Source organism: Aulonocara stuartgranti, assembly GCF_965226115.1.
Source record: "Aulonocara stuartgranti genome assembly, chromosome: 16".
NCBI lineage: Eukaryota > Metazoa > Chordata > Actinopteri > Cichliformes > Cichlidae > Aulonocara > Aulonocara stuartgranti.
This window is the reverse complement of record NC_138952.1, coordinates 3,658,509-3,685,152: the sequence shown is the minus strand read 5'-3', so window position 1 is coordinate 3,685,152 and position 26,644 is coordinate 3,658,509. Positions and strand designations below refer to the sequence as shown.

The 26,644-nt window shown below is 42.1% G+C and overlaps 1 protein-coding gene across 5 annotated transcripts in view; it reads right to left on the bottom strand.

Annotated features, from left to right (window-relative positions):
- adarb1b (adenosine deaminase RNA specific B1b) overlaps positions 1 to 26,644 on the bottom strand; it is a 128,520-nt gene that overhangs the window by 26,452 nt on the left and 75,424 nt on the right. For 2 of the 5 annotated variants that reach the window (XM_082508117.1, XM_082508118.1), the window contains exons 3-4: positions 25,381 to 25,414; positions 297 to 371 (exon numbers count right to left, since the gene is read on the bottom strand). In XM_082508117.1, the coding sequence (XP_082364243.1) occupies positions 297 to 324 (28 nt within the window). In that variant the 5' untranslated portion in view covers positions 325 to 371; positions 25,381 to 25,414. Of the gene's footprint in view, positions 1 to 296; positions 372 to 16,940; positions 17,028 to 19,370; positions 19,554 to 24,208; positions 24,570 to 25,380; positions 25,415 to 26,644 lie in introns of those variants that run through there. The other 3 variants (XM_082508119.1, XM_082508116.1, XM_082508120.1) reach the window with 3 other exon arrangements.

The window sequence follows — 26,644 nt, the reverse complement described above, 5'->3', positions numbered from 1 at the left end:
CGCTTTGAAAAAAAAAATCAGTTTTAATTTTCATCAGTTTTGGTTTGTCCTAGCATGTCAGACGATTCGCTTTAAAAATGTGGACTAGACGCTAGAAAAAACACTTGCGTTATGTAAGCAACCAAACTGTGTCCACACTGATTACACAGCAGAGGAAGACAGAGGGACGTAAAAGGGAAGACACGCAGGCGGACAGAAAGAAGGGAAACAAAAGTACAAGCAGACATTTAAATGTACCGCACAGACAGGAACACGGACAGACAGACGGACAAATGAGAAAATCCGAGCCGACTCACTCATATTCTCTTCCTCATCCACATCCATGGCCACGGGTTTGCTCTGACCTGAGAGCAGCCTCGCACCCGCTGCACCTGGGGGAGGACAGGAAGGTGGACTGCATGAGCACAGACAGAATGATGCACGTAAACATATTCAAAGAGCTCGGGCAGCTACGGCCATGATAAATTTCTAGCACACACGCACACAGAGAACCGTGCACACATTTCACTCTGTAAGTAGCCCCTCATGTAGACATATAAATATTCAGAGACTGAGCGACATCAAGGTGAGAGAGGAGGCCAGGGCTGACAGGCCTTAATAGCAGGAGCAGTCTATTGTGACTTTAATATCCCTCCGATTAGACCTCATTTCCAACTGCCTGCTGAGAGATATACAGCTAGTGACATGGCCAAGTCACTCTGCTGCCACATATACACCCACAACTTATCCCAAGGTGGAGAGTGCGATTAAAGCCCTGTTAAGCATTACTTTCACACTAACATAGAATCAAATGGTTGCATGCAACTGAAATGTTGGCTTATACGGTTATATGGTTGCCTTTTCACTAGTTTTCAGTTTGCGGTGATTCACGAGTGTCTGATTCCATCCAGAGAAAAAAATGTGTGGACCAACAATAAGCAGGCATTTGGAACTACGTCACCTCTCTTCATGCAGAAAGTGTGAGGAGATTAAACCCACCACAGGACCAGCTGTCAGGGGCTGGGTCTGTGTTGAGTTATTTTGTGTTTTTGAATAATTATGAGATAACGTTAAGTTTCAGTATTATTATTTAGTGTGTCTTAGTTGAGTCTTAGTCTGGTTTATGCTTCTTCTAGGTCTCCATCAGTCTTTTCCTGTCTTCTGTGAAGTCTGTCTCGTTATGCCCGTGCCATCGTCTCCCTTACCTGTTTCCATTTACCTCTCCTAGCGAGTTGGTCTTGTGTTCTATGCCAAAAGTTCCATGTTCCATTGTCAAGCTCGTGTTGTTGTGTCTTTGTCTCTCCATGTTTCCTGTGTTATTTTGAAGGGTCTAGTGTTTCCATGTTCAGTGTGTTTAGTTTCACTTCCCCTGTAGCGTCATGTTCATTTGTGTCAGCTGTGTCTCCCCAGGTGTTTCCACTGTGTATTTAAGTTCTCTGTCTTCTTCTGTTCAGGGTCGGTGCGTCTGTTGTCCTCCCTTCACGTCACGTCAGGTTTCAGGTATTTCGTGAATCTGTTCAGGTCATGTTTTGTGTTTTCTCGTCATAGTTTCTTGCAAGCTCCTCAGAATCATGTTCATTTCTTTTGGTCATAGTTATCATAAATTCAGTTCAGTCTCTTCCGCGACACCAATGTTTTTGAGAACAGTAATCTCCATATTTAGCTACTAGCTAACTTCATCCAGTCACTCGACAGGCACAGACAATATCTAAGTAAATCACACATATACACCTCCACACACAAATATCAAATACAGTTAAATAATTTAGTTTCAAAACTTTGAAATATAAAAAAGACCAAAAAACAAAACAAAAAATGAGATGTTGGACAGTTAATGTTAATTTCAAAATCCACCTTTTTACATCACATGAAAAAGAAAAAAGCTGTAAAGGCTGAAGTGAAAGCTAAGCACGAGTCCATCTCCCTGGCAAGACTTTCCAGTTCCTCCTGAGGGATCCTGAAGGTGATAGGTGACAGACTAAAATGAGATATATATAAACCTCTTCTGTGGGCTTGAGGTCCACTCTGGAATCTCCACGCAGTTGAACGTGGCTGAAAGACCTCCAGAGGGACCAGATGCCAAAAGACCACCTCAGCTGCTTCCCCGTCACAGTGGCTTCTAGCCACTTAAAAACTGTAAAGCTAATATTTATTCTTTTAGATGTTTTTTGGTCTCCATTCGTGAAACAATTCGCGATGCCATCTTCATCAGTATTTCTGTGAATGTATTCTGTGTTCTGATTGCTGCTAGCAGGGTTTTTCATGCATACAAAAAGAGGTTTTGGCCTTGCCCCAAAGCAAAATCACCATGACTGTAATAAAAAAAACCCATTTGCATCAGTTTGTTCAAGTGGGAGCTCATTTACTTAAGTATAAAATGTGTTTCTGTGTATTAAATGAGTAGAAGAAGAACCTATTTCAGCTTTCCAGCAGCAGGCACCACCTTGGACAGGTGGAAATCAGTAACCACTGACTGAATTTAATTTTATCAACCAGATAAATCAGTTTCATAACTACTTCAACCTAATTGACATATTTTTCATCTCCAAAAATGTCACTTTTAGAAAACTAGGTTGGCTGGAAAGAAAAATACACCACTGGCTATACTGGTAATTACAGAATTAATAGTTGCAGAAAGTTTCAACTGTGTCACTCGACTGCACCATCAATTTCCCCACCAACCACTTGAAAACTCATAGAGCGACAGAAAATATTGCTGAGAGCAGGGCAGACGGGAGCAGCTGATGAAACAGACTAACAGACTTTGTTAGATGAGAAAAAGAGTTAAAGTGGCAAAGGGGGGAAAAGGCACAGAAGCACAAAGAGAGGGAAAGAAAGCAGGAAAAAGATGGCACTATGATATAGAACAGATTGTGCTGATTCTACTCTCTGCCCGCCTCCCATCAGTGCCCCCATTCCTCAGCTAGACACTTTCTTAAGCTAAACTAAATGGGCTAATTAATCTGGCCTAATGGTGGGTGACAGCAAATATGCTAGCACAATTATCACCCTATTAAAGATTCATATTCCAACCCATAATTGAAAATGAAAAGGTGGGGTGAAGGGAGGATGGGTGGGAGTAAGTCCAACCGAGAGGGAGATGAGAGTCATTTTTCTCAGGTAGCAGAAGCCAGGTGTCACGGCCCCCCACATGCTCATGTAGCAAGTGAGAATCACATCGACACGCGAGACCAGTTAGTTACAAGTTTCTACTTCTGCACCGCACCATGCTTTATGATTTTATGATTGCAGACTTTTCATTTTGAGGATTGGCCAATTGTGGGTAAATGAATTAGAGTCATTTTGTCTAAGTACAAAACCAAATTCCATTCAGTTCACTTTGTCAGTCGTATTCCTCCAACACACACTGCTGTGCAGTCTAATTAGCAGGCGATGCTAATGCGTCTGTCAGTTTTGATTTTCAGATCAGACCACCCTGGCCATAAATCTTCTAAATATGTCTGTGCTCACGTCTGCTCAGTAATGACAGCTTCACAAAAATAATTCATACACAATGGCGTGTCCAGCGGGGTGGCCTGGGGGGGCACAGGCCACCCCCCCAACCAGACTGGCCACCCCAGGTGCCACCCCAAAGGCAAAACAATAAAATTCAATCAAATATCAAATGTCCGATTATGTTTTCACGGTGACGCTCAGATATCCGAGTGTAAGTGAATGCAGCATCGGCTTCTGCGCTATGTGCATCACGTTAGCAAAGGTAGGAGAGCCAAGCACGAAAGACGTCACTGCAGGAAACCATTTTTCGGTGAAAGAAAATGAGGACAGAATAAATGTCCCGGTAAGTAATATTAAGTTTGTTGAGTTTAGTAAACTTCGGCGAAATTAGAATACCAAGGAAAAAATAACACTTAAAGAATTATTGCAGCCGTGGAATATTTCAGACAGTATGCTACTGAGGGCAGCTAACATAAGAGTTATGAGTTATAAGATGTAATCTAAGTCGTAACATTGCTGTATGGAGCTGCAGATTTGGTTGCAGGTTAACATAGCTGGACTGGCCATCGGGCTTATTTGACTTATTTTTTATTTTTTTTGTAACGGCATGAACAATGAGAGGTGGTGGATTGGCCAGATGCAGGTCGATGTGTAGAAATAACTCCGTTGTTTGGTGGTGGCTATGGCGGGGCTTCCACAGAGGCAGCAGGTGGATGAGGGAAGGGGAGGCAGGAGGAGAGCCCCGAGGCAGCCGCCAGTCCGAGTGTCAGGTGAACTGAACTTCAGGTAAGAAGTTATGACCTGCAGTCTATCTGGGTCAGATATGAACTAAGTTTAGGTGGAGTTTATTTTCGTTGTGCTGACTTTTTACTGTCAGTTGCAATAACTCATACTGCGTTCTAGCCAGCTTGGAGTTTTTATACAGCTGTTCGGTTGCTATGATGTTACTGATAGTGAACTTTATTTTATTCATAAGGTTAGTTAGTAGAGTTGCCAACGGCTCCTTAAAAAAATGGAATGGTCCCTCAATCAGAGAAAATATTACACGTTTCGTGTTGAGCTGAGAAGAGACGCAGTTTGTCCCGAACTTCAGCTACAATGGAAAAAGACACAAAGCTGGATTTATTCTGTCTTTACGCTGCACAGCTGCCTCTTCTCTCATCCTCCCTCTCCTGTTGCTACTTCAATCATGAAACTGATCGATGATCAGCTGATCGGCTTTTCTCTCTTGTTTGTTTATCGCCCACTTTGCGCCAGAAAGACGAAACCAGCAGATGTCGCGCTAAACAACAGCAGCACGTTTAAGCTTGATCGGCTGTTGTTAGAATTTATTTAATATTAATTTCTAGTATCAGCTGATGTTTGCTGGAGCCACAGCTGTAAAGCTGCTGGTCATGATGTCGGTTTGGATATCTGGTGAGAGGGAAACGTGAAGACCACCCACCAGGATCCTTTTTTATGTAGCTGACAGCTGGTAACTGTGCAGGGGCGGGTCTAGCAAAGTTTTGCCAGGGGGCCAGGTAGGGCATTAACAGGGAAAGGGGGCACAAAGAAATACTTTTCTTTCCTATTCTCATTTAAAATATCTAGCTTTTATTAAATAATTATCTAAATCTTACAACCAAAGTTTTTATCTGACGTAAAATGTATAGAAATCATACATATACCAAAAAGACTGTACATCACTGTCACAACAGGGTTTGTTTTCATTCAAAGGCTTTATGGCTTTAATACCTGGTGGGTCGGTCTGTAGTCAAAATGCCCGATTTTCTGTCCCAGTCCAGCCCTGCAGGTTATACTGGCAGTGTCACCATGCCAGCTGAATGTATTTCATCATCAGCCAGTGTTGTTCTTTATCAATATTACCAAAGTTTACCATAAGGCAGCATAGAAAGTATTTACTTGCTTTCAGGTTTTATTCAAATATTAGTCTTTTCAGTTGTTTCTCCACTTTTTTCCTGTTTCAAAATCAAACACCAGTTTGTGAGAAGATTATCTTCTTTTTTTAACAGGCAGAGAAAGTTTTACATTGGCATTGGCTAATTTGTCAATTGTTTGCTACAAATGTTCGTATTTTAATATTCAAAAATGTTTTTGCCCAAAACATATGTGCAGTATATGTCAGTAAAAATACTATGCAAATATTGCTGTCCTTGAATGCTGAGTAAACACTGACAAAGCACTGATTGTATCTCTTGTACTTTATCAACGCAGTATCTAAAAACTTTGCACCGTAGTGGTTAAAATCTCATTCTAATAAGAGTTAAAAGTGCATTTGGTTATTAGGTTTATAGGATTATTGAATTATGGTTAAGGGTTGGTAGAATTTTTTTTTAAAACATTATCTGCCAATTAAATCTGCCACCCTTCTCCAAATCTGTGCCCCTACCTGGCCCCCCCAACAAAAATTTTCTAGACACGCCACTGTTCATACAGTAAAAATCGACTACAGTTGTCAAAAATAACATTTGTAGATTTGTTAATGTGCCTAAAGTGAATGTGTTACTGGCCTATCAGATCAAATCAAATGTATATGTTTTTCTTCTTGTTTACAGTGATATCTACACATCATTTCCCAGTTTTGAAGATATCAACTTTATTAGAAATAACATGGTGCCCAAGGTCTCATCCAAAACCATGCATACCAGGTGTTTCTAAGTTAGCCACAGGTATAAATGCACGTGTTGTACTGACTCACCACATCATTAAGTTTACCTGTTAAACGTGTCCAAAGTAGATATTTAAACATGGCAACCTTCTTAAGTTCAATATGGGCACCAGATTAGGGAAGAAAGGAGACTTCGGTGATTTTGAATTTGGTGGTTGGTGGAGTGTTTCAAAAACTGCTGATCTGCTGGGATTTTCCAATAGAAACAATTACAGAGAAAGCTCTGAAAATACATGAGGACAACACTAACAGTAACTATAAGAGCTATAACTATATAAGAGCACACTCCTGTCATCTAAGAACAGGAAACTCAAGCTACACTTCACATGGGCTCATCAAAATTGTACAACAGAAAATAGGAAATACATTTTTGGTCTTATGAGTCTTGATTTCTGACTGCGATATTTGGATTGTAATTTGGCCCAACCCATGTGGAAGCATGGATCAATCCTGCGTTGTATCGTTTGGTTCAAGCTGCTGGTTTTCCAATCACCAGATCTCAATCTAATTGTGCACCGTTGGGATGTGGAGGAATTTCACACGTTTCATGGATGTACAGCTGACAGACCTGTAATAAGTGTCCATGCCCTGAGAAATGCAGATGCTTTGTAGTGTGATACACTCTATAATTAACATTATAAATGGCTTGGTAGCAACTGTAACTATGCACTTTGCATATGACAGACAACTAAGTAATTTTTACCACTGGAATGCAGCCAAAAATATGTTTTATCATAAAATAAAAATTGATTTATATAAATCTTATTTAGTACCAAGAGGATTTAAACCCCATATAGAATGAGCCAAGAAGGCTGCGAGAATATAAAAATAGGCATTCTTATGGGATTTCAACATTTCTCTTTTAAAGATCAGACATTTTTGGACATTAAAGCCTGCAAAACTAATCTGGACATTTGCATGCATGAGGATTTACAAGACACTGGAAAAGGCAAGGTGTCACGGATTTTGGTATTGACCGTTTTTTAAAACGCACGTGACTGAAGTACAAAATTTAAAACGAACCAAAAGAACCTGAGCCGAGGGCTGCCAACTATCTGGCCTCACGCGCATAAACGATTGTGTGTCATCAAGTCGCGAGATGGTTCGGTTCCAGGTAATTCTGAGTGGACGCCAAGGGAGGCGGGGAAAAGAGAAAGATGAGAAAGATGAAAAGCCTCAAATTCAATCTGGCATGGTGAGAGGGACTAAGGGGAAATAAGGTGGTTTTGATTTGTCTCTCATCCCTCGCTTGCACTGTGACGGAGCGATAGAGCATCGCCACTGTGGAGGGAGTACCCGCAGTGGCCGACTGATGGGAGGAGGCGGGGTGAGGGGGAAGCGGAACAGGGCGATGGAAAGGTAAAGGTGAGTGAGGAACGCAGGATGAGAGAGATAGAAAATGCAATCCTATTCCAAGTAAAAGAGAATCATTATCTCCTTCAAAACAGAAGGAGATGGAAAGGTCTGCCCTTGGCAGGCCGTGGGGTTCATCCCATTTAAAACAAACTGCCTAGGACAGCTTGTGTAGGCAGATTTTCCATCATGATTTGAGGTTTCTAACCAAATCATTTTGCTTGCATGGAAGACCGACTTAATAATTAACAAAAATGCACCGTCTGAAACTGGATCTCTATGCTTTTTATGTAAAACCTATCAAAGAAAATTGGGCACACATGTATTAAGACTTAAATCCCACATGCGAATGAAAAAGAATCACTGATATCGAAGCGATGAAGCCGATCCCCCGATACTTCTGAGAGAGGATGACAAACATAAAAAGACATGACAACAAGAACAAACGAGTGTGTGGGGCAAGTAGGCATTTATAGATGTGTTACCGGACAGTAAGCTGTGGTTCAGCTCTGAGCTTCGGATAAATTCTCTCCAGTACAAGAACACAGGGCACATATTCAACACACTGAATCTGTGATTGTGCTGAATTCTGTCGGCAACTCTCTCCAAGTAAACAACAACATCATGACGCTCTTTAATCATATTATGCTCAAACCTCTGATAAACAGGAGCCCTGAAAAACTGTAGGCATGCACTTTGTGTACACATTACCTTAGTGCTGTGTCTCAGTGGCAGAATGGGATTAACTGTGATGTTCAGTATCCTCTACTCGTCAAATACTGCCTGACTTTTCTAGTCTTTGCTTGTATACCTGACCTTTCACTGCAAATGGTGAGCGAGGGCTTTTAAAATGCTTGGGACACAGATCTGCCTGATGAGCAGGGTGCAGGGCGCATACAAGAACTCCGAGTGCCTCTTTAGATTCAAGTCTCGGTATTTGGCGTCTTTATTTGGTGGTCAGTCAGCTTTCATTTTTGACGCCAGTGCCATCCAATCCAGGCAGGTCCATCACCCTGAACTACTGCATTTACTAGCTTAGAATTATGCAACTGTGAACATTAAATAGCTTTAAGCTGCGTCAAAATGATTTAGGAGCCATTTCCTACCTTTCTGTATGTTGTACTGTCCACCCTTGCATGTGGTTTATGAACTGAGCTGACAGGTTTAAAGGGCACTGGTAAGCTCTGCGCTCATCGTCACTATATTCTACTCAGAATGTTTCTAAACTACATCACTGCTCTGCCTTTCACATATCCTCACTCATTTGTTTCTATCTGAACCTGTCCATGTTTCAGAGGAATACAATCCCACGACTAGTTCGTGTTTTCTAAATGATAAAGAATCCCGTGCACGATGCGTCCGCCTTCCATCGCAGACGCTGGCTGTTTAAATGCAAAGAAAATATTACAAAAAAACCTCAATGTGTATCAAAAAAGGACACAAGTTACACTTTGTATCGGTGATGGCATGGCAATTGCCCCACGGATGAAATGATGGTTTCTAATTGGTCCCATGACAACATGATAGCCTCTGATATGGGTCAGTGTAAAGTCAGGTTTCTACTGTCGTCTCAAATGAAAGGTTTGATCTTTTGTGTGATCGTACAGAAGCTGGGGAAGGTGCTAGGATTTTCAAAGCCCTTATCTCCTTTTATTTGAGTCCTTCCCTTTCACTCGAGATATGTAGCTGCACTGTAATTGAAAATAAACTGCTTTTAAGAAAAGGCTACGAGTTCTCTTCATGTCTGTCTTTGAATGTTATCTGACAGTATCGAGAAGTAGCTCGAAAAGCTTTGAACGCAGGCAGAACCTGAAAACTCCAATTGTCATAAAAAAACAACAACATTGCATCTTGCTTTTTTTTGATGGATGAAATTACTTAAAAGCAATTCATTCAGCACTTCATGCCTCCCGTAATTTTTCAGCTTGCAGTGTTGGCAGAAAGCGTCAGCGACACCACCCAGTGCTTTGGCCCAGTGAGACAATCTACTACTGTCAGCCAGACTACATTAACAGCATATTAAAAGACAAAAGCTTCCCCCTTCAAACTTTCAGCAGCCTGACATGCTGCTGTGTTGACAAGAGCAAGACAAGCTCTGAAAACAACCCCCCCACTTAGCTCCTGTCACCTGCAGACACAAGAAAAGCATCCTTGCAAAAATATAGCAATGAACCAACTTATCTCCACACTGCTGAGGGCTACCGAGACAAAAAGTCCTTAATCTTCAGAATCATACTGGTGCTAGATTAATTCTTGGTATTAATGATCTTGTTACTATTTCTCAGCTTTATTTTTCATTGGTTTGCCATCTAATGCATGCTGGAATGTGCTTTTTAATAAAAGTACAATCTTTTCAGAGAAATATATCTGATTATTTTATCACCTGAGTGCACAGTAATTGATATCCAAGCCTAAATCTTTTGCTTGAAAAATCTATCGCTCTAATATATATAAATCTACTATTGTCATAATATTATCTTTTGTCTCCCTTTCTATAATCCAACCTTTAAACCTAAAGGCAGCGCTGCAGTGTGTGACATTATTGCAGTAGTGGAGAAATGAATCCTGTAATGGTGACTGCCCTGGTTAAGTGATGATTTTTAAAATTCATGTCCTAAAGATCAAAAGGCGAGGTCAGTCTCATTATTTTTAATGTTGTGAGCTGACCAAACTCCATGCAACTCTGTAAAAACAAAAGCCTTTAAACAGAATTATTCAACAAATTGAAAGCGTGGCAGAGAACTGTGGTTGTATTGAATGTAGCTTTTCTGATCTGTAAAGCAAAGTTACCTGAATGTTTAGCACAAGACAATTACCGAAGACGACTTATGAGAAAATCCTCTGAGGGATGAAATCACAAAACATATATGTAACAAAGAAAAAGACTGACCTTTCTGACTTTACACTGAAAAGTCTTCAAAAAAAAAAAAAAAAAAAAACCAAACAATTTTATGAAGACACTTGCTGTAGAGTTATAAATGCGTGCTAGGTCATTTTCAGAGTGTGTAATTCATAAACTGCAGAGAGTCTTTAAACAGAAATGGGAGCTATGCTTGTCCATAGACTTATACATGCTGGTAATGCCTGCAAAAGCGATGGGTTAGCTTGGAGACTCACCTTCAAGAGTCTATTGGAGAAACTATTGACAAAGTTAGTATTCACTTCAATTCTTAACAACTTAAGCAGAAAATAGCTAGTTTTAATGTTTCGTTTATGTAACTTAAGCCAGCACCAAATGGCTATTTTCAACCACGTTTGCTTTCTAACATCATTGTGATCATGAAACAACCACGCTAACAGCTGGTTTGTACTTTACATTAACATTTCTGCTGGTAGAGCACAGGCACACAGAAGAAGAAAAACCTTTTCAGCTAAGTAGTTCTCGGGGGTGGACCCCAGTGGGAGGGGATCAGTCGCTGGAATTGTTTGGTCTCAAAGAACATTTAGTCTAAAACCTGGTGGGCAGCAGGAATCCACAGCAGAGTACAAACAAGCAGTGACTAATGATATATATCAGAAATATAAAAAACAAAACAAAAACAATATAAACTGTATTAGCATTTAATTCTGCGCAATTCTACCTGAGATTATCACGCTAATTTGTATGAACTTACACAGCATAAGTAAGAACTAACCAATACACAGGTGTACATGTTACATGTTAACATTCCTTTAAGTTTACTGTTTTATCTTAAAACTATTAGAGTGAAAAGTATGTATAATAAGCAAAGACATTCAAAATTGCTTATCTTACTGACACCATGACAGCAAACACCTTTGTGAGTGCCATCATCTGACAGGCTCTCTGCGGTACTGTTGTTGGAGTGCCAGGACAGGCTGGGTAATGAACCAATACTGAAGCTCAGCTGTGAGAGAAGAAGGAAAGATGGGCACTGCCCTTGCTCGCTCACTCTAGAAGGAGCCCCCGTAGCGTAGCTAATGCAAAGATGCACCGCTCCAATTTGATTTTGGTATGTTACCTTACTAAAGCAACTACAGAGCAGGATGACTTTTTACTAGCTGCGTTACTATAGTTTAGCTGGTATATATTCCAGATGAATTATGTGACTTGTGAGTGTTTGGGTGTGTCACCGTGGCAAAAACAAAGTATTGGAGGTTTCCAGGGTAGTCTGAACCACCACCAAGGCAGTGAGTATTTTTGTAGGTGTCTGTCTGTCAAGTGAGTGTCAAATTCAATTTGATATATAATCATTTAGGCATGTAGGTGTGGTGGTTAGCACTGTTGCTTCATAACAAGAAGGTCACAGCAAGAGTTTGACTACATCATCTGAGCCAGGGCCTTTCTGTTGGGACAGTCCAGAGACATGCAGTCAGTGGAGTTAGCTTAACTGGTGATTCTTATTTTCCCATGAGTGTGACTGGTTGTCTGTCGCTCTATGTTAGCCCTGTGTCAGATTGGTGGATGAGTGGGTGTACCCCACTTTTGTCCTATGGTAGCAAGTTTAGGCTCCGCCCCCTGGGACCCTGATAAGGATAAGTGGAGGAGAATGGATGGCTCACTGTGTTAATAGACCTCTCTGCATTGAATCATACTTGTTGTCCACAGCATGTCTTTATCCTGTCTTCCTTCTCTCGCCGCAACCGGTCGCAGCAGATGGCCCCGCCCCTCCCTGAGCCTGGTTCTGCTGGAGGTTTCTTCCTGCTAAAAGGGAGTTTTTCCTTCCCACTGTCGCCGAAGCGCTTGCTCGCAGGGGGTCATATGATTGTTGGGTTTTTCTCTGTATGTATTATTGTAGGGTCTACCTTACCTGAATTAAATGTTCAATAATCTTTACAAAAAACCCCTGAAACCACATATACTCAAAATTGAGCCAAATTTTCATGCAAATCTGACCATAATCCTCCTAAAATACAGTCAGAACTAACCAACCCCACAGTAATGACTGTTTACTCAGGATTAAGAAATCACCTCATTGAAGGGCGTTGCTGCTGGTGCGATCCCATCACGAGACGGTCTCTATTCTTTGACATGAACTGAATTGGCAGTACGGCTGCAACTGAAGCTGTTTCCAATGTAAACAAAATATAACATTTCCTTGTTTTTAAAATCGAATTTCACATTAAAGAAAAGCAGCGAATGTCCACATTTGAGAAAGTGGAGCCAATGAAAATTCAGCACCTTTGCTAAATCACACCAGCGTTCACTTTGTGATGAAAACAGTTCCTGCTAATGTTTTATAAATCAGAGAATGGATGTTAAACATGAAGCCTGCTGTTTTTATAAGGTTATTATCTTTACACTGGTAATGCCTCACTGTGAATACAAAAACTAAGCTGAATGCCTGCTGTGCAAATATAATAGACTTTTCTTTCTCCAAAATGTTACAAAAAATGTTTTAGAGACAAAAAACTGATGAAACTAAAATTGGAGAGATGCGAGGTGGAAAAGGGAGAGAATCTACCTTTTATTGTGTTTCAGACTTTAATATCTGACAGTCTGTCATTTATCATTATGAAGTGCTGATAGTGGGAGTGGAGAAAGGTGGAGAAAACAGAGGGAGAGAGTTTCAATATGAATTTTTTATTTGATGGATTTTATGAGGAACTGCATTTCAGAATACAGTCAGAGTGAAGGTTCATGGAGGAGTGAGAGGATTGAAAGAAAGGCCAAGTCAAAAAGGCTAGGCGAGAGATAATGGTATTCCTGCACCCGAACAGCACACAGACTTCTGTTTGCAGCACACTGTAATCTATTCTCCACTACAGCGCGTGCATAAGAAGCTGTAATCCAGAAACAAAGCGCCTCAAATTTTAGCATTCTGCTTGACTCAACAAAGTCGCCCATGCAGTTTCAGTCTTTTGTTTCTTTAAACCTACACATACCTTTTGATTTTTGCCTTTCATACACACACAGTCATTTTTTCTCTGTTTTTCTTTACTGTACGCACACAAACACGCATGCAAAGCTCTGAGGCTGGCTGCAGGTGTGGTCATAAATCATCAGAGTGAGCGGCTATGATTCCCCTCAGCACCAGCGAGCAGGGCTGCTGGGCCAGAGAGAAGGCTGCGGTTAAATGGCCGTGCTTGTTTCCTGTGTCCATCAAGGCCAGAAGGACTCACTGTTCAGCCTCTGGGTGCCAACTCACTGCAGAGCGCTGACATCAGTTACGCAGAACCACAAAAACATCTTTTGATCAGCAAATCGATGCTCACGTACAGCCGCAGTCAGATGAGAAGAAAGCATAATTCACTAAGACTAAATTACTGCACAAAGTTTTCAGATGCATTTCAGATTTTCCCTGCTTGTTTAAAATTTCAGCCAAGGTTTAGTCATCCTCATGTGTGCAATGAATAGACAAGTTACAAATTATAATGTAGGCTACAGCTAATATTTGTTCAAACTCTAATAATAAAGTCATTTTGAGCTTGATGTCTCAAAAAAAGTGGAACGGGACCATGTTTACTGCTGTGTACCACCCACGTTTCTTTCGACGACAGTCTGTAAACATCTGGGAACCTACGAGAGCAGCTGCTGGAGGACTCTAGCTGCTTCTGTGTTCTATCGTTCATTTCACGTGCCAAATGTTTTCGGTTGGTGAAAGTTGTTCTGGGCTGCAGGTAGGCCAGTTTAGGACTCACACTCAACAAGACATGCTGTTGTAAAAGGTGTAGTATGCGGTTTAACATTGCCTTGGTGAAAAATACAAGGACTTCTGTGAAGAAGATGTTATCTGGATGGGAGCATATGTTGCTCTAAAACCTGTATATAGATTTCAACATCGATGGTGCTTTTCCAGATGTGCCAGCTGCCAGACCCATAGGCACTAATTCACCCTCATACTATCAAAAATTCGGGGGTTTTAAGTGGGCGTTGATAAGTAGCCAGATGGTCCCTCTGTTCTTTAGTCTGGAGGACTCCATGTTTTCCCTCTTCTAATCTTATTTATATTCAGAGGTGCACATAAGTGGTCCGCATGTGCGCATTCGCTGTCAAAATAAAAGACGTGCGCCAGATAAGAAGTTGCAACGCGCGTTTGCGTACATATAAAAGGCAGTGTTTTTGTCCACTAGAGTGGGATTTTCACAGCATATTCTGCACCACATCTCTGTGCGTTCCTCGTTTTGAAGCCAACTCACCTCCTGCAACCACTTTTCTGAGAATACGCGTTTCTTTTGCGGTTCGGACTCCTTCTGACACCAAAGTAACTGCTTAAAGGAGTTTGCTTCTTCGACATCTTTAAGAGTTCTAAACAATTGTCTGTCCTCCTCCAGACAATCGTATGTACGCAAACACGTGTTGCAACTTCTTATCTGGTGCGCTTCTATTTATTTTTATTTTCAGCGAATGCGCACCTGCGGACCACTTATGTGCAGCCCTGTTTATATTGCACCAAATCACAACAACAGTTGCCTCAAGGCGGGAAGGTAAAGCCCCGACAATAATCCAGAGAAAACAAACAAAACACCAGCGATCATATGATTGTTGATGAGGATTTTTGAGTTCATATGTTTAATAAGTTTACAAAATGTGCTAATTGTTGGCTTGTAAATCTTAAAATCTAAAGCTTCTCTTATAGTTTAGGCTTTTCATTTAGTCACAGATCTTCTTTTTCTCCGACTGTGTTTAACATGACAAATAAGGACATAAACAGTTGTTCAAACCATAGATGTAACACAGAACTGGCACGAGATAAAGTGGAGAATGAGATAGGCACCAACAGCTCCCAACTCCAAGGAAACCAGAAATAAACATCTGCTCGTAATGACTTTATATAGTCTGTTTACAGCTGTGCGGTGGCACACCGTGTTGAGTTTGACACATAATAAAACGAATGCCAGAAAGATTAGAGAGCTGTGCTGCAGTCTGGTACAACAGAATGGTGGGAATTCAAAGCTATCTTGGTAAATCTTAATTAAGAACATATCTGATATGTGCTGTTGTTTTGATACGAAGTAATCAAAGGAACAGGAAAAGTAAATGTAAGCGAACACATTATTTAGCTTCATTGCTAGTCATCTGCTAGAAGGATATCAATTTCCCCGCTGATCATTAAGAGCAACAGTAATCCTCCAAAATGAAACGAGGCTGGAACAGTAATTACTGAAATGACTGAGAAGTGTTTTAGCAATAATCATCAGCTTTATAAGTTGATACAAAAATAATATGTTTCGTTGAATTGATGGATGAAAGTGTAGTAACTGCAAAATCTGTAAATAACCAACAGATTCGTTTAATCTTTTCTTTTTAACTCAAACAGATGAAAACATTTCTAGAGGGCTGCAAAAGTAACATGTGTAAAAAAAAATGGTTTACTTACAATCAGGTGTTCAGTGGACTACAGTGATAGACGTAAATATGAAACATCATCAGGTCTACTCCAGTTACTAGTTTTGATTGCTAAAGCAACTTGTTTGCCGGGGGGAATACTTGGAACAAAGAAAAACAAGAGTGTTGTGGTGGTGGTGTGGAAAATGCAGAGAACCAGAAAAAATAGCAGATCGAACAAGGCTGAGCGTCCAAAATGAGCAATCGAAGACGAGGGGGAGGAAGAGATGAAAAGAAAAAAAGGGGGGGCAAGGATAGGGAAAGAAAGTGGACAGAGACAAATGGCCATGGGAAATGGTCGGTGCAGGCGAGCCTGCCTACGAGACAGCCCTCTCAGCAGCCTTAACACTGACTGATAGGCTCACCAGGCAGCGCCACCGTCCCTATCCATTCCATTTGTGTCTGATTCTCCGGTTATTCTGAAATCACATTTCAAGCCACATCAGGCCGACCCAACTCACCCTCATGTGGTAAAAGGTGCTCGCAGCAAATCTGAGACCGTCAAGTTAAATGTGAAAACAGGTCACAGAATTAGATAAACAGTGAAGATAGCTCGTGGCATTAAATGCAATCCTCTGTTTCCCACATCTTTCCTGATTTGTGGTCATATTTCTATATTCTAAAACATGAGAAAGTTTACAAGATTGTAGCGAGACCAGGTAGAACGTACGAGTTGGAGATGGTGGCATTGGCACACGGACAGCTCAGGTTGGAGACAAAGTTCGAGAAAAGAGGCTGAGATGAGGCTGAGATGGTGCATCCACCAGCAGAGCTGTTGAACATGGAGCTACCAGAGTAGGAAGATTCATAGATGTAGTGAGGGAGGTCATGTGATTGGTCATGATGGCAGCACTGTGGCGACCCCTAAAAGGAGCGGCTCAAATGAGGAGGAGATTCCAAAACAAAGTTTTTCCATTTTGACTCCTTTTTTATAGCTTGAATTTGATAATGTCGCATGTTAACTACCTACAAGATCTAAACTCATATATTATAGTAAACAGGTTCATGAGGTTGAAAACATTTCCACGAATAGATGCAGAAATGAGACTTACAAAATAAATTTAGAGAGGGACAGGAGGAGGAAAGCAGGGATCGTTGTTAACTGTCCAAGTATGCAGTTAGATAAGTGAGTGCTACTGTCGCCATCCCACAATCCCATTACTTTCCCGAATAAGACTTTGGCAGGCTAGTGATTACCTCAAGGAAGAGTGAATGAGGAGGAATCTTAATAGAAACAGGATCGGTTCTCTTTTCCGTACAGCCCCGAGCCTCTCCCGCTTCCTGAGGTGATGTCTCCAGGCACTGACCAGGTAATGCAGCGTAATGGAGTACACGTGTGGGCGCCGGTGGCCTAATGGAGAGGGGTCGCGGGAGAAAGAGGAGTGCCTGTCATCCCGCCTGATTGAAACTGATGGGCCAAGGTAAAGGGGGCACAAGAGTATGGTCACCCAACATGGCCCTGCCTGCCTTATCAGACAGACTTGGACATGAACACACATACATGCACACTTTACTTCAGAGCCCATTATTCAATTTGGCTGTTCTAATGACCAGTGAATTAGGCTGCCAGAAGTGATTTGCCTCCCGAGCCCTGCTGCTGGATGTACATGTTTTCCTCTGCTCTGCATATTAAGAGGCAGGCATTCGGACACTGACGTCCTCTGAGCCTCCAGCGATCGGGGAATTTATGCACCTGGATGAGGATAGTAAAAAATGGGCTTCATGTTTCCCTCCCAGTTTTTAGACAAGAATCAAATACCCACTTAAAGAATGAGTAATGCTGTCTGGAACAACTGACACAACACGAGTACACAACTCTGAGGTTACAGGATCATAAAACTGCTTTGGTCTCATAATAAACAGCATGGAAAAATTAACCTACGGCAGATCATTAGCGCAACAAATCTTTGCCCCGGCATGTTTTGTTATTGCTATTATTACACTGATCATTACTGGATGGATTAACAGCTCCCCGATGAATTACTCGTGATTTTTGGTGGTTATTATTCCATTAACAAGACTGCTTTTAAGTATTTTACAGCGCCCAGCCTGTCTACAGTAAACCATCAAAATTCAACAGCAGTTGATTCTGTAATTATTTCCTCAGTTACATCCTCACATTTCACAGCACGGGTCACAAGCATGGTCACTAACTACTATCACTGTATGTGGGGTTTTTTTTCTTTCAAAAAACTTAAATTACTGATCTTAGTTCCCACATGAAATTTGGATTTTTAATAAGTCCGAGTGAATCTTTACACACCCACCTAACAGTATAATAATAAAACAACATAATGTTGAGATGGGCCTGTTTACCTTTAGCTGTTCAGCTAAGGCTTCACTCACACAGCCCTACAGACCGCTCAGTGACCCACTGACAACCACCCTGACTGGTTGCTGAGTGACTGTTGGAGGTTGCTGGCTGTCAGTGCTGGACCACAAACCTCCTTGTGACTGCTTTGATTGTTGATGTCTGCAGACAAGTCGCCGTCTCCAAAGCAAACTGCAGACAAGTTTTTTGGGGCAGCACCGTACCCCTTTTTGCGATCACCAGCATCCTTCAGCAACCACTCCCAATCAGTCTGGGACTACAGTACTCTGTGGTTATCTGCCCTCTAAACCTGTATCTGCTTATGATCGCTGATTATCATCGTCAATATCCTCCATGTTATATTTAAAGATTTACCATAATTTGCTTTCTCTTCGTGCTACGAGTCACAGTGAAACTCTGCAGTGTGCCCGTCTCTTCTAAGCAGCACCACAGTGAAAGCAAAAGTGTAGGAAGCTGCATCGACGCAGCCCCGTCGCTCTTAGAGTGCGTGGTATGGTGGGTACGTTACCCAAGCGCAGCAGTAAATCCCCCCCACCCACCCATCCCCAGCGGGCTGGTTGCCAGCTCTAAACAACTTTTTTGGCAGCAACTCTGGAAGCCAAAGTCCGCCAAAGACACAATAACCGTAAATACCATCATATGGACTCATTGCACACAGTGCTTTTATAGATGGAGTGGTCACCGTGGTAACACATCATGCTCACACCACCTAGATACTTTCAGTTTGCTTCGTATGTGCACTGGGTGAAAAACTGTGCTGTCAGTCTTTTATAGATTCCTTAGGTCCAGGTATCAGGTTTCATATTAATAAAACTTCTCTACTTTTGCTTTCTTCCATCTTTTCAAGGTTGTTGGGTGGCTGCCTCTCCTCTTTTCACTAGGAGCTGTAAAATCTATTTGACAGCTCTGATTTATGACACAGCATAGGTACCGAGCGCCTGTGGGGAAGGGAGTGTATGTTTGAGTGTGTCTGGAAGTGTGCGAAGGCGTGGGCGTGTGAGCATGCCCGGCACACAGGACCACCACTGCTGTGCTCAATGCTCAAGCACCCAACAGAGCACACAGGTAGGAGGGGACTCACACGCAGACACAAACGCCCGTGTCTATCTGCTGTATGTCAGAGTTTCTACACTGACATCAAGTGTTGATAACATAGATGAAAATTAAATGACTGCCGAAACGGCTAAAATGATTTAAAAAGTTTCTGTGGACAAAGCTCGACAAAAACCAACAACTAAGGCAAGAAAAGTTTTAACAGGAGTTCAAGAACATCCTACAGAGCAGTAAGAACTCACCGGTGGTTCCTTTTTCTTCGCAGCTGTTTACTTCTGAAATTTATCACTTGTTTTCCCTGCTCCAGCCTCTCCATCTCACCCCTCGCACAAGCCTCTCCTCCGTCCTTCTGCTCTCCTCGCCTGGACGCCCAGGGCGCTCAAACCTAACACCGTTTGTCACATTCAAGGCCGGGTTAGGGGATCCTGGAGAGAGCGGTGAATGTGTTTGTGTGTTTATATGAGGATGAGGAGGTCTGGAAATAAATGCAGATTTCTCCTGTCATCTAGCAGTTGAATTTTTACACCGCATGCTCGGTATAGTCAAGCAGGGAGGTAGCACTGACGGACACTCGGGAGAGGACGAGGTTGTAAACCTCTGCTGAATGAAAAAGGTCCTGACAGGTGACAAAGGGAGGGAGAACGTGTTTATACATCCCTAAGAGGATGAGAGAGGTGGGAGGAAAGAGAATGGGGGAGGACAGATGTACAGTCCAAGGCCCTTTACACAAAGCAATATGAACTGCGATGGAGCGCTACATGTGGTACAAATCTAATGTTTAAAATTAAGCACAGCGCGTATTGCTGGCAAAGATTTCCATATAACACATTTGTTGGCAAAATCGCATTTTCATCACTACGTCTTGTTCCATTACCTCAAAAGAAATTCCTCTACACCTATGACATGGAAGCAGCAGAATAACCAGCTGCAAAAGCAACATTTCACTATCCATATCATTTAAATGAAAGGCGAAGCTGAATCTATACTAATGGAGTTTTTCTGGGAGGTGATGAAGGGAGCCGACGCAAATCCGTGCATGCATCTCTGGGGCTGTGAAGTGTCTCTGCGCCTGTTAAACACACCTCGGCGTCTTGTGCAGGCTCACTACAATGTCATGCCGTTACAGTCATTAGTAGCATGCTAATCAAAGCTAATTACACTGAGACAGGCAGACACAACTCATTTCTTATCGTGACAGAGTGCTGCTGTGTTTGTGGCGCTAAATGAGGCACCGCTCATAATCAACAGTTTCTTTTTATTGTTAGGTAAATGGATGCGATCGCGTTTCCTATCTGAATTCCTCTGCCACCGTTGTCAAATGTTAATCAGTTTGTCGGAGGTTTTTCGCAGGTTGTAAATCAATTCTTTTGTGTGCACACGCAGCTTAGATGAATCTAAAAGGAAATCATTAAGAACGCACGCTTAGTATTTGGATAGTGACTTTTATAAATGGCAGTGAGAGTTACTCATTTTAAAACAAGTAGTGGGAAAATAAAGAGATGATGCCGGTAAATGACGGTATAAAAAGCAGGAGAAGAATGTCTTCGTGCAGAGGACGTAAGGTTATCTAAGAGGAAACGAGTGGCGTTGCAGGCAAAGTCTCTTCCACTGCGATGGATAGCAGGCGTCAGGCAGTGCAGAACCCCCCCTCTGCCCCCCTATTCAAGTTGCAAAAGCTCATTTTGGAGATTTTGCTGGCACGGCAGAAAAAGGCCTCTGTTCCCCATTTTCCATATTTCATATACGGCCCATTGGAAAGCATCGTCTGCGAGTGTCATGGCTTGGCACATTTATGAGAGATGCATTGAAGAACTTATCACTTGGAAGATATGCTTAAGTTCAGCATTTTGAAAGTCACTGTGCACTGTATTCACTTACAAAGCAAAGGGACATTTACATGGTGAGTAGTAATGCTATAGGTAAATATGAGCTCTACGGTGTGCGTCTCCAGCTGCTGCTTGCCGCGAAAAATAACCAAGAAATACATCACATCAATACGATATAAAGAACAAATGTGTTCTGCAGATTTATTTCCACCGCAGACATTTTGAGTTGCGACTGTGGAAAAAATCACAGGTGTGTCTGTTAACATTCATTAAAGTCCTCTCGCTACAGAATTACCAGAATCAGCTGAAATGCCTGTAATTCACACCCACCAGCACTCCGGGCTCATTACTGACTTATTACCTATAGTCTGATCACACATCCAAACTGAGCCTTCATTTGATCTCAGCTTCACACCTGTAAAGTTTCCTGACAGCATCGACACATTTATTGAAAATAAAAAATAAGAATAAAATGACTGAAGATAAAGAACGCCTGCTAACATACTGAGCACCGACTGTCTATGTTTTTTAGCTTAAAGAGAGCTTCCCCACTTAGTTGATGTTGTCAACAATAAAGATCTGAAAACACAAATTTCTGCATATTATTTTAAGGTTTCATTAAATCAGTTTATAGAATCAGACTAAACTATTCCTGACCCCACAGCAAAGCAGTTATTAGAGAGCTTAATCTCAACTAGGCACTGCTACATACCTGCAACTGCACATATTTCAGCAGATGCACCAATGCAGCCAGCGTTCACGTCACACAATAAATGTAAGCACTTAAACTGGATGCAGACCTTACTTATACATTGTAATATTATTGTGTTTTATGCAATACTGTCTACAAATTCCAGTAGAAAACGACACCGGGCGTCATTAGAGCACAAATTCAATTCAATTTCTTTTCTTCTCAACAAAAAAAAAGTAGATAGCACCGTGTGCTGAATGCAAGTCGAACCTTTAGAGCGACAGAAGCAGAACGTACGTTTGAAACCGAGCTACAGGAGGATCATTAAGAGGCAACAATAGACAACCATGAAGGGGTTTTCTGTCATTTAGACTAAAAAGACTTTTCTCAGTGTGTGCAGACTTTGCACGATAAACACTTTACTTCAGTCTTCAATGAGCTTTGTTGCACTTGTGGGGGAAAATTACAGGTTTATCCATCTTATTATGTGGCTGAGTCCAGAGAGCTCATGTAAATCCCTACACTCACTCAGTCACAAACTGAAAGGACTTGTATAAGACCTCCTCAGCAGGGCATTTCTTTTTACATTTGTTACAGATAAATAACAAAACTGGCTCAGTTATATTCAACAGTTTCAGCCGTCTGTCACACTTCCATGCTTTACACTGACAGTGGCGCAGAGCCAGCGTTAAGGTCAAACGCCATCAAGTTCCTCTGTGACGAGTCCAAAAGTCTGCTGTGAAAAGGTTTGAGGGTGTAAAAAACCGCCGCACAAGAAGTAGACACGAACTGTGTAATGACAGCTGAGGAGTCAGTGCACGTAGGTGTGGTGGGGGCGCGTTTTAAACTGTGTTTGCTGTTGAAATGAATGTTTAACGACAGTCTCCTGTTACACTTTTTCTCCAAATAAAAAAATGCATTTTTACCAAAACTGGGGATTTAGACGTGATATTTCCTTCAGAGCTGGAGTGTCAGTGTGGGTTAGTGTCACAGACACGTGCGCACTCATGCGGCTGACCCTAATCGGTGCTTGCATTGACAGAAGGAAGCCTTCGTGTGGAAGACAATGATCTACTTAAAACGGACGCTCCACTTCATGGAGGTGCTCTGACGATTCGGCCCTCGCTGTCGGGGAAACCGAGCAGTGAGGTTTGCTTGACTCACTGTCAGATGATTGTCGCCAGTGAGCCTATAAGCTCATCTCGGCTAGCATTAGCCGCTAACCCGTGGGACACTCTGAGGAACTCAAGAACTAAGCAACTTATCGGGAGGCTTCCAGTTCAGGGCATTAGAGCTGACTAAGAGCAAGCAGGGCAACACTGGCCCAAAGTTCTGCTTAGTCGTCGCTTTCCTCAGTCTGGTGTAAAAAAGTGCCACTTTCATTTCCGTGGTGATAAGGGAGAGCGAAAGGCGGGAAACAGACCTGTGTAATACTGATGGACGGAGTCACTGTGCGCGAGCGGGGCCCGAGTGTGCAAATCGGAGGCTAAAAATGCAGCATCAGCAGTGGTGGATTTACTCTGGATGAATGGACTTGACTCGGTGAGGGGAGCAGGGCGGGGGTGCGAAGGGCGGTGGGTGTCAAAGCAAGTGGCTGAGACACGGCTAATACTGCCAGTGAGCTGTGGCCACCTAAGTAATTACTACCTTTGCTGTTAGGCTAATCCCCAGAGCAGAGCAGCAAACTCAGGGGAGAAAAGCTTCGGAGCCTCCGGGGCTCCCGTCACTCGACTTCAATTACACAGAGACGCGGACCTGTCTCACCCAGAGAGAGGGAGCGGGGGAGGATGAGATACAGGGCAGGGAAGAAGCCGCCTATCTGCTTCAAATGCATTTAAATAATTCCTCAGAAACGTTCGGTGAACTACGCAGGGAGGACAAACTCCAATTTCAGATTCAGATTACGCTAAGAAAAAAAGAATAAATAATAAACAAGAGGACAGTCACATTATACAACAACAGAAGACCGATTTCTAATGCGCTCTCTATAAATGCTGCTCTCTCCTGTATGTTCATAAAAAGGTAAACACTGAAAACAATAAAAAGAAGGATTTGAATTGAGCAGGATTGGTTTTACTGTTCAGGTATATGTGTGAAATTTCTTCCATGCTGACTAACACTTTGTGCAAACATATAGTGCAAAAATATTTAAAGAAATGTAAAGGTTTGGTTTGTGACATAACACAAAAATGAGAGGAACAGTCACTGCTCTAAAAACACATTTGAAATCTAATCACGCATCGAGTTTCGTCGGAGCAGGTGAGTTAATAAGGCGTGCTTGATTTTAAAAATTCAACTCCGGAGAAACAGTTTAAGCTTAAATTAAACACAAATGCACGGAAACAGAAACAAAGAAAAACTACATTCTGCACACTGACTGTTTGCAACCGAGAAAGAAGAAGGGATTTCACAGCACTCTGGTGATGTTACTAATTTAAAATTTGACAGAAAAGTGAGAGTAAATGATTTATTACATCAAGTGAATAATGTTTCTCTTCCTGCTGATCTACATAAGCCAGCTCAGCATCAGTCTCAGTCTGGGAACTTCCACTCTGTGGGTTACCTTTGCGTTCGGAGCGTTTCTTGCGCCTCCTCTTGAACCTGCGTCGGATCAGGCAGTAATAGGAGCCCAGACTCTGTGCGCCGTTGGTGAGCAGGGCCATGACTTGGTGCACACTACTAGAAATTCCACTAAACGGCTGCCTAACTCTGGCTGAGCGCTTCGTTAAAACTGGAGCAAATTAAACTTGAACTCACACACGTGGTCTACCTGCCCTTCAACCTTCGCCCTCGTCCGCTTCACAAGCCGTGCACCGCTGTTTTCAAGCTACTGACATGAAGAACGCTCAACTCCACACACCTGCAGCGTTTCTTTGTTTCTACTTTAGTCCTTCCCTCATATCCAAACTCCCTCTCTCTCCATCCCTCCCTCCCTTTCCTCCTCGCTGCTTCTCTCCTCTGTTGACTCCATGTCTGCCCTATCAGTAGTCAGAGAGGGGAGGCGATGGAGTGGAGGAGGAGGGGACAAGCTGAGGAGAGAGACTCATGTTTTCATATGGATAAGAATTAACACACAGACCAAAGGCAAACTCTCTACCTGTGTAATCCCAGCTCAAAGTAACTGACACATCCTACAAGCGACGCCAATGTCATCCACCGACTTCCTCCACCCGCTTACCAGTTCATCATACCGTAGCTTTCTGTGCTGTGTGAGTGTAATAAGAGTCTATGTTTAACTATATTCCCTCTGCAGTGAAAGTAAGAGTGTCGGCTCAATGCATCTCCAGTACATCCTCTCACAGTACATCCTCTCACGTTTCTCTCACACACTCAAACACACACAACACACTCAAACATATGACATTAAAATAAGCTCATATAAAAAAGTTACAACTGCAATATTAAAATCATCCATTACTTGTCATCATACCCAACTGTCTCCTTCTTTAAGATTTATATTTTTTGTATTCCCCAATAACGAGCAAGCTCACCACTTGAGAGGGTGAGAACTTAGAAAGAAGTACTCTGCCTCCCTCTAGTGGCCATCTCGTGTAATTGCAGTTTTGCTGGGCCCAAACCACTTTTTTAAGCCACAGAAAATCAAACAACACTTATGATGGGAGCGCAAAGTTATGTTAGCTTTGTTGACAAATGTAATACAATTCTATCCTGGGTACAAACTCAGTATAGAGACAGACAAAGAAAGGAAGGAAGGGAAACGGCAAAAACACTTACCTGTGGCTGCCGTGCAGTCTGTGACCGGTAAAATCTGCAGGAGAGACAGAGAACACTTTACTAAACGACAGCGCTGACCAAGAAGTGTCTGCCAAAGCTCTTTTAGAGACGCAGTGCAACCAAGTTAGTGGCAGACAACAAGGAAATATGCACATGCTGGACTCATTCTTTCAAATTAGCCGTTTCCACATCAGCTCATCTTTCCCCACATTGTTCCAAAGAATTCCTGGATGGTTACCTAGAGCCACTCTTTGGATGGAACATGGGCTTAGGTGCCTGATCCCATTCATTTAGCTAAAAAACACAATTTTGTCAGTCGCTGGACTGTTTCAAGGCTTCCTGATATTTTATTTGGCAAAAACTACGCCCTTATAAGGAAATGTGATCTCTGTAATTGGTACACAGATCACTTATCTTAGACTGCAGGAACGGTAAGTGGTCAGCTGCGTGGTTTTTTAATATGTTTCTTAAACGGCTGGAGGAGAAAAATCATACTGGTGAAACCAAATAATCTACAAAGCTTAAACCCGCTGATCTCACATGCCAATGTAAAAATGTAAAGACTGACTGCATGAAAACGTCTGAGTGGGTAATCAGATAAGGCAGATCCTGTTAGCATTATTCATTCACTATTATAAAGGGATAAATAAGCCAAGCACAATAAAGCCTGATCACGTCAATGCTCCAGACAACCTGCTAAATCTGTCAGCCATTAAATTGGCTGCTAATGCCTACAGATAAATGTGGAACGGCATGTGTGTTCTTGATGCTGTTGTCAGTTTTTTTGAATAATTAATAACTACCTTGTGTGATTGTTTATTAACTGGAACGTTAATAAACAATCACCCCATTTTCACCCCTTCAATATGTTAATATTTTCTATTAACAGCTTTTATTTTCTTTGGTATGCATGCGTACAAGTGCTTATTAATGCAAATATCTAATCAGCCAATTACACACCAGCAACTTTTCAGTACATAGACACTGTCAACACGTCCTGATGAGGAGATATTTCTCCTGACTGTTTCAAGCAGATAAGAAGTCAACTGTAGCTAAAATAACCACTCATTACAGCAAGTATGCAGAACAGCATCTCTTAACCTTGAGGCTGATGGCCTACAGCAGACCACACTGGAAACCACTCCTGCCTTGTGTCAACAGTTCAGGCTGCTGCTGCTGGTCCTCTTATTATCAACTAAACATCATCTACATGCCACAGCCTACCTGAGTGTTGTTGCTGACCATGTTCATTCCTTTATAACAA